At 31.0% G+C, this 13,800-nt stretch overlaps 1 protein-coding gene across 1 annotated transcript in view; it reads left to right on the top strand.

Annotated features, from left to right (window-relative positions):
* ERp44 (Endoplasmic reticulum protein 44) overlaps positions 1–13,800 on the top strand; it is a 72,542-nt gene that overhangs the window by 2,471 nt on the left and 56,271 nt on the right. The window contains exons 2-3 of the mRNA XM_085810670.1: positions 3,477–3,546; positions 3,648–3,757. Of these exons, the coding sequence (XP_085666796.1) occupies positions 3,477–3,546; positions 3,648–3,757 (180 nt within the window). The remainder of the gene's footprint in view (positions 1–3,476; positions 3,547–3,647; positions 3,758–13,800) is intronic.

A 13,800-nucleotide genomic window follows, 5' to 3' on the forward strand; every position in this document is an offset into this window, starting at 1 on the left:
ACTTTCGATTATGTCAAAAAGAGTTTCCGATTCTGGAGCTGTCAAAGGATCTACAAAGTGAAAGCATGTTTCGATGTACCGCTTCTGATAGTGAAGAGAGTGACAGAGAGGTTATTGAAAGCAAAAAAATTTTGATTTGACAAGTTAGTCGGTATTCTCGACACGGCAATTACAGGACTTGAACACTGGAACTGAATAAGAAATTATGTCTGTTAATAGAATTAAGGAGAAAGTATTAGCACAAAAAACGAATCAACTTAAACAATTTACATTAAAAGAAATGTTTAATAAAGTAAACAAATAAATATTAAGCTTTTTTTTGTAAATTTTGTTACCCTTTAGATCATAATTGTTCTTTATTTCATAAATTACGGTTTCATATTTTTAATTTTATAATTTCTGCATGCCATCTTACCAGATTTAAATTGATGATCTATAATTGGAAAAAAACCCTAATCCGGAATCCCCGAAGTCCCGATGAGTCCGGATGAAAGACTTTGTACTGTATCGGAATTGGTTTTCAGAGTGCAAGATTTTAAAACTAGCAAAGTTCTGTTTAAGGTTTGCATAAAGGTAGTTTATTGCATTATCAGTTCCAGTGAAATTTCTTGAAACTGGAAAGTTGTTTTTTTTTGGTTTTTAGGTAGATTTGGTATTTTTCCTAATGTTGAAACCTGTGAAACAGTTTCTATCTATCAGTTTTTAAAATAATACGAGTATACTATGATGCTTTGCATAATGAACATAATTCATTCTAGGATGACATTTGTTTTGCGGGACGCTGTTTATAATAGATTACTATGGGAATTAATTCTGGTTAGTTATTTGAAAAAAATTGTTAAAAATAAAATTTTGAAAACTATTAAAACTCTACTAAAATATGAAACATTGAGTTTATTTTTTAGCTATAAAATATTTAAATACTCCATACACTGCAACAATTTTTTAGTTTAATATAGCAAGATAGATTCATTAGAAGTGAAAGACTTAAATAATCTGCAACGGTAAAATCCTAGTATACGGTGCAGCCTTGGCACGACTTTGAAAATTATCGTCAACACCAAAAATGATCCAAAGAACGTCTATATATATATACTCTACACTATATACTATGTATGTATATACATAGCATATACAGTCAAAAGACGTTAATTCGGACACCCATAATCCGGAATGATCTATAATCCGGACCTCTAAGATAAAAAATTTCTGCGCATGCGCGTAATACTTTTACGACTACCCATATGCGTGTGTGCAAGCGCAGAATACGTTTTCGTGTGCGCGTTTTATGTGTAACGGAGAGTATAAGCTAAAATTATCTATTTCAGTTAATGTTGATGATTGCGTTGTTCCTTAATCTTCGAATTGGATCCGGCTTATTATTTTTTGCAGACTGTAAGAGCAATTTTATAAAAGTAAACTTGAACTTTCGATTATGTCAAATAGAATTTCCAATGCTGGAGCTCCCAAAGGATCTACAAAATGAAAATATGTTTCGATGTCCATAAAACAAAAAGTGAAATTGCTGCAAAAAATGGATAAATACATGAAGAAGGTGACAGAGAGGTTAGTGAAAACGAAAAAATTTCGATTGACAAGTTAGTCGGTATTCTCGACACAGCAATTATAGGACTTGAACAGCGAAACTTTGTAACTGAATAAGAAATTGTGTCTGTTTATAGAATTAAAGAGAAAGTATTATCACATAAAACGAAGCAACTTACATTGAAAGAAATGTTTAATAAAGTAAACAAATAAATATTAAGCTTTTTTTTTTGTAAATTTTGATACCCTTTAGATCATAATTGTTCTTTATTTCATAAATTATGGTTTCATATTTTTAATTTTAGAATTTCTGCATGCCATCTTACGAGATTTAAACTGATGATCTATAATCCGGAAAAATCGATAATCTGGAATCGCCGAAGTCCCGACGAGTTCGGATTAACGACTTTTGACTGTATACTATATACATAGTATATACTATGTTTAACTATATATTTTCTTTGAATGACCCGTTAACTACTCATCGCAATGTCCGGTTTTTACTGCTTATCATAAAGTTGCCAAAAGTAGCCAAATTCCGTGTGCACTGGATACTAGGATTAAACCATCTGCAACACTTTCCACATGTACCTTTGTTTGTTTTGGGATGGGGGGATGTTCCAGATTTTAGAAGATGTCTCAAATAATTAACTTTTCCTTTCTCTCTAAGGATTGTCTCGTAAAAGTTCAGCCACTTAGTTCATGTCAGCTTGATTGGGATAATCTGGTTTGGCTCTTAGTTCTTTAGTGATACTACAGTCAAAAGTCTTTAATCCGGACTCGTCGGGACTTCGGTGATTCCGGATTATAGATCATCAGTTTAAATCTAGTAAGATGGCATACAGAAATTATAAAATTAAAAATATCAAACTGTAATTTATGAAATAAAGAGCAATTATGATCTAAAGGGTATCAAAATTTACAAAAAAAAGAGCTTAATATTTATTTGTTTACTTTATTAAACATTTCTTTCAACGCGTGCATGCGTAAAGCATACATTACGCATAGACGAAATTAGAAAATTGCAACCAGAAAACTATTTGATGTGTATTCGTGATATTTATAATGACGAATTTGATTTAACCCTTTGCGGTGCGCTATACGTTAACGTCGGAATTTCAACAATAAAAGTTGTATGCAGTGTATTTAGTCCTAAAGGAGTACACAGGTAAGATTTTGTAAAAATTGCACTTAGAAAGGAACAACACAATCTGCAACATTACCTGAAATAGATAATTAGATAATTTTAGCTTAGCTTATACCGTCCGTTAAACATTAAACACACATGCGTAAACGTATTAAGCACATGTGTAAAGATATTATGCGTATGCGTAAATGCGTTTACGCATGCGCAGAAAGTTTGTAGCTTTGACGTCTGGATTATAGATCATTCCGGATTATGGACGTCCGGATTAAAGACTTTTGACCGTATTAAGAAATATATTTGTATGTTATCTTGTTGCCTGTTTATACATAAATGCATTTTCTGTATTTACTTGCTGTCTAAATAGAAACTAAAATTATTTTAATTCTGTATTTAGGTCTTGATAATATTCACATGTAGCCAACAACATCGCACCGAGTTCATTATGCAAGATGTATTTCAGTCTATGCATGCATATGTTGTGCAGGATGTTTATATAACTCCAGTCATATGATTGAAGTTTGACATTGTGATTATATGATTTTTTTGCTAGTGTGGTAGTGTATGCATTGCTAGCTTCATAAAATCTTCAAGCTAGATGTCAAGCAAACAACTTTTCTTTTTTGGTAATAAAATTAGAAAAAAAGAGTGATGATAATTTGACTTTACCTCATATGTTATATTAAAACCTTCCCATTTTATTAATTTGTTTTGAACATCCTTCTATTTTGTGTGTACTGGGATTAGTTGCTTTATTGTCACATTAATTAAAATTTACTTTTTCAAGTTGCTGAATCATGATTATGCAGAAGGAAAGGCAATTTCATTAACAGAAAATGATTTTGACCATTATGTTAGTAAGTTCATTTTAATTGGATTTAAGGAACTAAATTTTGATTTTTCTGTTTTAATATATATAATCAATGAGTTTCCTGTTTTAATAAATTTTCTTTTATAGAAACACACGAACTAGTATTCCTGAATTTCTATGCAGATTGGTGTAGATTTAGTCAAATTTTAGGACCTATCTTTGATGAAGCTGCTGATACAATAGCTAACGAAATCAATGTAAGGACTTTTAAAAAAAAATATTACAAAATTAATAATTTTAATGTTTTGTATACTTAATTTAAATATCCAAATTAAAACATTGATAATCTTGTGTGCTAGTATGTCAAGTGAAAGTTTGGAAAATTAAGTTTAAATTTGTTATGAATGAGATATGAAGTTATTAATATATGAATATTGTGAGCATTAATGTAGTTAAACTGCATAATTTAGTATTGCCATAAGATATACTGCAGTACATTGATTCTCAACAGGGGCAGTAAAAGGATGCTGAGGGGTGCTGAACTTATTTTGGGCAGTAGGGGGCAATGAGCATGTTTTGGCATTTGAACTTAAGTTTAAAACTTCCACAAAAATGTGTTAAATTGATTATCGAGCTTACACCATTTTGTACCAACAATAAAATAAACTTAGGCAACTGTTCTTAAGAATGGTGATATGAATTTATGTTCTATGTAGGATGACCTTGAAGAACTCGATGCTATGGTTTTTCTGCAATCCCAGTCAGCACAGTGCATGTGTCAGCTATTTTTGCGCGCATTAATCGTAGTGCATGCGTTGAGCGTTTGGATATTTTGTCCCTGGAAGTTTCTCGATGGATCATGAACCCTTTTATAAATATTGAGAAAGTAGAGGTTTAGATTCGGGAGGAAGTAGGTGTACTTTCAACAAATGAAACTTTGAAAGCCGTGTTCTAGAATAGTGATCATCTTGTAGAATTTTGGCTTCAAAAGTAGCTTCAGTTGCCTCTACTCAGGATCGTGAACTATCGTCAAAAATTTTTTTTTGCCTTCCTTTCCTCCCAACTTTTTGAGTGAGGATGCAATGCTGTGACTGATCTAATTACAAAAAAGAGAGGTTGATTTCAAATCATGGAAAGAGAGGTCTTGCGCCTTCATCTCTCTAAAAATATTGAACCGAACGTTCAGAAACTGGCTCTGAAACATCAACCGCAAACATCCCACTGATGATACTTGATTTTTTCATTGATTTACTCATTTAGTATATTTCTTGCTGTTCTTTTTTTAATTATTTAAGAATAAAGAATTTTTTAAACATAAAAGAATGTTTAAGAATTTTTTGTATTAGTCATTTCGATTTTAACCAAAGGACTGTAATTAATTATCTTCCAGGGCAAAACTATCAAGTTAAACAAACAAATTTGGTCTGTAAGTCTACTGAAAAAAATTACATAAAATTTTTGTTTTATAATTCAGGAACCCCCCTTTCCCATACCTTAAATTACAAGATTTTTACATAGGGGGCGTTGAAAAATTTTTCGCTTGTTAGGGGGCGGCAGCTTTAAAAGCGTTGAGAATCTCTGCTGTAGTATCTAAAATTATTAGAACTGTAGTCCTAAAAGTACTGGCTGTTATTTTTCTAATTTCTTGAAATTATATATAAACTACATTACTACCTGTTAAAAAATCCACTGCTGGAAGCTGACCTTTAAAATGTTACAGTGGATCTAAAAATAGCAGCTATGCTAGTAATATTTCAGATAATGCTAACTTTATCTGATAATATTCTCAATGTAAATTTTAACACTGTTATTGAACCTTCTGGTGTTCTTTTTAATATTTGCACTAATGATAGTATGATTACTAATTTTAATGATGTTATTTTGGAAAACCTGATAAGAGAAAAATTTTAAGTAGTTGCAAAAATGATTGTTAGATAGGATTCATACAGTCCTGAAGTCCTTAGGTTTTTTTTCCTATCTAACAATCATTTTTGCAACTACTTAAAATTTTGGTCTTTAAAAAAAACCTTTGGACCTTAAAAGTCCTTAATTCCAATTAAAATTTACAAATGTTCCTTATTTTTCTTATCTGACATTTCCATCTCTTTTCTGTGACTGTCATTCATCTGGCAATAAACATTTTGGATGAATATACCAGGTGTCTCACTCAAAAGAGACCCCTTTAAAAGTGGGATAAAATTCTTATAGTAAAAGGAAACTAAACCAAATTTTTACATGACACATACCTATATGTTTGAAGAATGAAAATACATTAGAAGAGTTTAGAAGATTATTTATTTATGTAAAAAGTTAATCTGCTTCAGTACTACTGGAATTAGTGGAAACCATCTATAGTATTCCTGTGCAACAAAAAAAAAAAAAAAAAAAAAAACTATGGCCTCCAGATTTTGAATTATGTCCAATGGGGCCTTTTTTTTATCGTTTTTAAATTAATAAATTTTTTATCGACCTTTTTTTATCGTTACCTTTATTAAATATCATGTTCTTCGCACTTAAACCATACATTTCAATTCAAGAGTAATATCACAAAATATTTAATAAGGGCATATCTTTAGAATTTCCAATACACAGTTTTACGAGATATTTTTATTTTTAAGAATTGGTTGTTTAGGAAGAAAGAAAAGTTGATGCTGAAGGAAGCACAATTCAGTTTAGTGAATGAAATAAATTTAGCTGATGGCAAAAATTCTTTTCGTTTCTTTCTATTACCATTCAACAATCTTTTCCTTTTTTTTTTTTTTTTTCAAATGTCTACTTATAACTGATAAGTACACAAACAATCGTTATTCGAATATGGATGATGCAGCCTAATTAGAACTTTTGCCATCACCCAAATACAGTTGATGTGGTAGTTAACATGTTAATAGTTATTGAAAATTGACAAATTAAGATTTTCTTGTATATCTGAATGCATAATGTATTATTGTATAGAGTTATTCTCAACACTAAAATGATTAAAATATTAGTTTTTGCAATAAGTTTTTTTTTTTTTAAATCTGAAAACTTGAAGATAAAAAAAAATTAATTACATAAAGCAAAAGGAATTTTTTTTTTTTTCAAATGGTATTGATAAAGCTAATAACAAATTGTGTACTTCTTAATTAAGGGGGCCACTAAGATTGAATCACAAATCAACTGAAATATCTTGTCGAAATCTCACCACATATTCTTATACCTTGCTACATGTTACATCTCAGTTTATTAGTTATTAAATGTTGGGTGCAGCTATAATAAGAAAGTACCCAAATAAGTGGATCTTTTACAATATGGTTCAGAAACCAGTGAGAACACTGATTTATGTAAAGGAGTAAATTAAGGTAAGGATATAAATAAGGAAAAATATCCAGAAAAATTTCAGGTAAACATGATATAAATATTTTGTAGTGTTATAGATGTTTTGCATCTATAACACTACAAAAACTACAGTTGTTTTAATATCAGTATTAAAATCTGTATAACAAATTAAATATGTAATTTTAAATTACAAAAGTTTATTTGATTTGTGATTTTGATAGTGGTGTTTTTAATGAGTATTTTTTAAAATAAAAGTGCTTTTTATAGTGACCATATAAATATTCTTTAAAATATGGTGGATTACTGTCAGGAAAAATTAAATTGATAATTATGGAACTCCTGCAACTAAGATTATGAAATGCACAAGATCTTCATTTTGTTATACCTGACATAGTTTCATATTGTAGAATAGCCCTCCCCTCAAAAGAAATGGGGTATAAAGTGAGGTAGGAAAAAAGTTAGTTTTAAATTCTTTAGAGATAAACTGAAAAAAAAAAAAAATTTTTTTTTTCTTTTCTTAAAGTTGTATTATCACTTCTGACTGAAATGCAAACATTACAGTGATTTTCTGTGCTGCACATTAGATTGTTCCATAGTTAATGAACAATGCCTTGAAACTTCAGGAGACTGCTAGGTGGTAGTTGCAATGATGCAAGGCAGCATCCTAATGCATTTGATACATATTCTATTGGATTTTAATATGAAAGGGTTCCATCTGCTGGATTCCTTCACTCTCAAAATGTGCCAGTACAGCAAGATAGACACAGGCATTATCACTCATTTAAGAGGAGGTTATTACTGCTCATATCATACGCCTAAGCATATTGACATAAGGATGAAGAATTTTATCTTTGTATATTTTAGCATTTATAATTACACTGTTGAAATTGTATAGGTCACTGTAGCCATTCAGAATGCCTGCCCATATCATGATTCTATCATCTTTGTTCTGATGCTTTTCATGGTTGCTTTCAGGCTTATTGCATTTATTTTGCTTCCTCCAGATTGTAACACATTAGGAACTGGACACATTTGGACCCTTAAATTTTTCTATTGATACACCTTCCCATTTAAAGAAATATGTATGAACTGGGTTAGATGTTTGTATAAATGAGTTCCAATCTCTTAAAAATATGCCAAAACCTCTCAAGGAAACAAATTTATATCCTATTATAGAGAGATCTTAGAACCTTATGTTCACCTTTTTTGGGGGTGCATTTGGTCCAGGATTTCTGTTAAAGGACAGCAATGCTCTTTCACATAGGGCACAACTGGTTGACAATTATCTGGAGATATTCACTGAATAGATTGGCCAGCTATATCTTTTTAACTCCTAGAACATGTCTGGGGTGCTTTTGGGAGGGTAATTTCATCTTGCCATCCCCCTCCGAGGACCATCCCGGATTTGAAAACTAACTGGCTGCAGAGTAGAATTAACTGCCAGAAGGACTCCTTGTCCAATATGCCATCACGTTGTGTGACCTGTCTGTGAGAGGGGAACATACCCCATATTAGATTCATCTTCAGTTTAGTAACACAACGTGGAATTTGGTCATCCTTGCATTGTAAGCTCTACTGATGATCATGCACAAGTAAAATTATTTCATACCATTTGGTGCATTTCTTTCTCTGTTATAAATGTAGTATATGCATACCAAATTTCATTAAAATTTATCCAGCTCTTTTTCAGAAATTTCACATAATGCTCAAATTTGCATAATTTAGTGGGCAAACCTATTTGACTTAGCATACATTGTTACTGGTTTCTGTAAACAGTATTTTGCACATTTGATCTCTTATATTATTATCTCTGGTACTGATAAATGTAATTTATTTATATTTACTGTTTTGGTAGCATTATGTTGTTCTTGCATTTTGTGTGCTATCTTGGTGGCAACAATTTGTTCCATGTGTGGTGCCTTTATTTCTGTAAAATTCATGTGCGATGTACATGTGTCTGAACTTATTAAATCAAAATGCTTAGTGTACTCTGAACGCTTAATATGCTATGCATGCATCTTAAATAGCTATGATGGGCACATTATATTAAGTACAGTTTATAATGTTGCTTAAATTTGTAAAAAGCTTATATTATATATTTGAATTCATAGCTACCGAGATATTCCCAATTGATAACAAAAATCTTCTGGTTTTTAATTTTTAGTTTTTACTTAAGAAATTGTTTTTTAACAGTAAAATTAGTTTTATTATTGAATTAATGAAGGTTAAATGTGTGTGAATTTTATCCTTTCCGCAATCCCTATGAATCTTCAGCATAATTTTTCTAATTAAATTTTTTTTTGATCTGAATTGTCTTAATCTACTGTAGACATTTATAAACCTTTATATGAAGATTTAAACAAATATTTAAATAGTAAACATTTGTATTTAGTGTTAACCAGTATGTAGAGTATTTAGGTTAATTTTGGAGCAGGAAACTCGAAAATATGTAATGCCTTTGCTGGGATTTGAACTCTGGACCTTTTGATTGCTAGCAGGATGAGCTTCCAATTACAATATGAAATCATAGGGACCTTTGGACCTAGTTGCCAGATCCTAGTAGGGATAAATTATCATCAGCCACATTTTAGTTTGTGTCTATTTTGGAGTGATTTTTGAATTTTTTAGAAGAAGACAAAATATGTAATGTTATTTTCAGTGCTCGCACAAGAAAATTAAGATTTTTCGATTGCTGGACTTCCATAAATTTTGCATTCTTGCCGATTTTTTAAAATATCAATTGCATGAATTGTGTTTCAGCTGAAGACAGCTTTTCATTTTCTAGTCATTTTAACTATAAATAAAGTTTAAAGCGAAGTCCAAAGGATAAATATTTTAATTAAAAGATTTATGTTAAATGACAAAGAAATAAAACAGTCCATCAGGGGTTATTCTGTACCACCGAGTGACCCAATTCTTATATTGGCTGAAACAATCTAAATCATATTAAAGATTGTTTTTTTTATACAATCTATAACGGGAGAGAAGAATTAGCTTCTTAAAACATTCTTTCTAAGAGGATTAATATAAAAGATTTTATATATATATATATATTTAAAGCTGGGACTTGAACCAAACTGTCAAACTTTTAAAGTTTAATTTACATGATAGTTATAATTAAAGTTTCAATTTGAAATGGTCATAAAAGGAAAACTACCAGACCAAATGTTATCAAACTTGGGAATCATGTAAAGGAGGTTATGGGAATTTATTTTCCGCGGGAAAAAAAAGAGTTAAAAACTCACCACCAGGGGAAAAATGGCGCTGTATACAGTATTGTTAAATAAAATAAGACATGAAAACATCTGTTTAAAATGTGTTTAATAGTTTCCAAAACATGTTACAAAGCATGTTCAATGTAGCGTCCAACATTTTCCGAAAGCAAGTTAAATCCTGTTACTACATTTTCAACAGCAGGTTTAGCATATCAGGAGGAATGTTATGGACATGTCGGAGTATCACATTTTTCATTTCTGGCAAATTGTTTAGATTATCACCATAAACAGTGCTTTTTAGATAAACCCCATAGCCAAAAGTCACAGAAGTTGAGGTCTGGTGGAAAGTGGGGGAAGTGTCGGCCTATAAGACGTTCATTCGGGAAATGTTGCCTAAGTAACTGTGCGACACACATGAGGTGGGGCCCAGCCCTGCATAAAAATCGTAGTATCTAAAATGCCACGTTACTGCAGTTCATGTACCACGAAACATTTTAACATTGACTCTAAGTAAGGTGCAATCACAGTGGTCCAGCTGTCGACTGCTCTTCAGAGAAAAATGATTCAGTTATAAAACTAGCTGTCATTCAACACTAAATGGTGTGGAATGACTGCTATGCAATCGAATGCAGTAGGAGAATGCAATGGAACTAGATAGATAACATGAGGGATTTCTTTGGCCCAAATCGATTAAAAGCATTTTGAATCGGTATCTTCATGTTTTAGGGTCGAATTCAGGCTTCAAAAATTACAAATTAGCGATCTGTAAGAAAACGATTTCCAGATTGTACATACATGTGTGAGTGATTTTCGATCTCACATTTTCTAATCGGTAATTCGTGGTTTTCACGGACGAATTTCTCACTTACACGGATGGCGCACTCGACTTTTATCGAATTTAATGCCTTTAAATGGTAATTTGCTTACTTCAAAGTTTCTGAAGGGTATACAGCATATTAAACTTGTGTAAGAAAAGGTTAAGTTAGATTCCGACCTATATTTCGTTTAACAATATTGCATACAGCGCCATTTCCGCCCTGGTGGTGAGGTTTCGAACTTCTTCTTTTTTTTTTTTTTTTTTTTTTTTGAAAATAAATTCCCATGACCTCTTTTACACGATTACCAAGTTTGATAACATTTGATCCAGTAGTTTTCCTTTTATGACCATTTCAATGTAGAACTTTAATTATAACCACTCTGTATATTATTAAATTTTAATTTGAAGCTATGCGTTATATTTATACCATTCATAAATTTTTGGCTTTTATGGGAAATAAAGAATCGAAGCAAATATATTTACGATAATGGACCAAAACTGAAAAAATTTCCTTTCTCTCCGAAAGTGAAATATTGAAACTTCGACCTTGAACTTAATGGGTTATCGAAATATTTAATTTGTCTTATCTTCTAAGTCCTAGTTCCGACAACAATTCCATCAAAAATTCCGAATGACTTAAGCTGAAATAAAAAATTTAGTATATATTCACTGTATGTTAAAGTAATCAGAGTGTAATAAAAATGGATTATAGAATTTATGCTGGTGCAACTTTTTGTCTGACTGCACATGTAGAAGAGAAAGCTTGTAGAGATCTGTTTTTGACTTGCCTCTAAAAGTAGATGTCATACTTCTTTTGTCTCTTCAATGTCAAAAAACTTTCCTTTGAGAGGCAACTTTAGTTTTTGGGAAAGAAAAAAAAAATCACAAGAAGACAAATTTGAAGAACATTCAGGACGATTGAGTACACATACTTATTTTCGGAACACAAGCGGTTCTCTGACTGGTTATTGAATAATGAAAAGATGCATTGTCATGCAATACAAAGCATTTGGAATACGTTTTCTGACTGGAAACGTAAGATTAAAAGTCATCTGCTTAATTCACAGCCATTTACAAGTCAACTACTCGGGCAATTGCAGAATTGTTTTGATCCTGAGCTTCTAAGACAAACCTAATATCACTGGATTTAAACACTTCTTTAATCTTCCAAGAACGTTCCTTCTTTAGCTCATATTCCAAGAATAATAAGTGAATACAATTATTGCAAAAGAAATTGAATATTCATTTGCACTATGGCTTGGTAGTTTACTAACGAGTTAACAAAACTTAAATTCTGCTTTTTGTGTCTAAGAATACAACAATATTTTAAATATTTGCAAATAAAATATTAAATTGCAGATTTAATTGGAGCCTTATCAGTTGCCTAGCATTTGAAGATTGTTAAATACTAATTGTTTGTTGCGAAGTCTAACCCAGACTGCATCGTTGGTTTTCGTAGTTTTCTAGGTTCTCTTTACAAAGGTTCTCTATGAAAGCATCTTAATCAAATAGCTCTCATGTTCTTTCTATGTTCAAACAACCAACTAACCTAGTTTAAGCGCGATTTCCAAGTGAAGTTACTAGCAAAACCCGAATACTCATTAAAAATCATGTAGCTTGCCAATCGGGAGTAACGTGAAAGATAAGGCGCCAATAATTGAATTGCTGTTACAGTACGCTGTTTCTAAACTTAGATGGTGATAGCCCACCAGTGGCTGAGCGGTAAAGACGCTGAACACTGGTAGTTCGGTCTGAGGTTCGAATCCCGCAAACGGGCTGGCTGCATTTGCGTTTTCGTGGTTTTCTCCATGTGTAACATGTATACGAGCCAGTTTCCCTTAGAAAGTCCTCCACGAAGGCATCCCTCTCTTTAGGTAGATAGTCCTCGTGTGCTTTGCCATAATTAAATAATCCAATCCAATCCTTAAATAAATATAATTGATTTGCAACTTCTACTAGAATTGACAGTAAGAAGTGAAGTGTAAATAAATAATATCGTGTGCAATCTTGATTAATATAAAATTATAAATATTTGCATAGAAAAATATTTTCATTCAGACAGTTTTTTTAAAAATATTTGCAATTACTTTATAAGAAGGATTTATTAATAACTGTAATAATTACTTATTATATTACTGATGATTAGGATTCAGTTCTTGACAATTACATTCTAAATTAGAATTTTAAGGATATAATGAAAATACGCTACGCACTAAAATACATTTTAGGATAAAAAATGAGTTGATTTTTTATGTTTTAAAACTTGTTAAATTCATTTAATAAACATCGTATCCTCGTTGCTAATTGAATCCAGAATGTTGGGTGTTGTTTATATAATTATTCTTACTTGTCCATAGAATCTGCTGACTTAACCAGCCATTAAGTAGCTGCAGATCATTTCTACATAACCATTGAACTTCCATTAATTCAGTCTCTAGAGGGTTGAATGTTTATATCATAATTTAACTTATAAAAATGATTATTCTAAATCTTATGTTTCTATAAATATATACTGTGCTTTAAAAGTATGGATGATAGTATCAAGCCGCTCTTTCAGCCACTTCATAAGCAACAGTTTGTTTAGAAATAAATTATGCAGTTAATGTCATAAAATATTTTCATAAAATTCAAATAAACATCAAGCGAAAATTCTCAGTTTTAGACAATTCGATTTAAACGAAGTTAAAGAAAGGTAAAGTAGCAGACGATAAAACGCCGAAGGTAAAAATTTACTATTTTTTTTTTTTTAAAAAAGGAAGAAAGAGAGAAATTTAAAAAAAAAATAGTTAAAAATTTGAATAATATAATCTATAATTTAAAAAAAAAGGTTTTCATATAGTATTAATAAATATTTATTACGCATCGTTGAGGGAAAAAAGTTCATATAATTAAAATTTTACTTGAATTTAAGGTTAAAAATAGCTGTGGCAATTCACTGTAACAAAAATCCATA

This window comes from Stegodyphus dumicola, chromosome 2 (genome assembly GCF_044657685.1).
Source record: "Stegodyphus dumicola isolate Sdum_Otavi_A_Nest chromosome 2, ASM4465768v1".
NCBI classification, from domain to species: Eukaryota; Metazoa; Arthropoda; class Arachnida; order Araneae; family Eresidae; genus Stegodyphus; species Stegodyphus dumicola.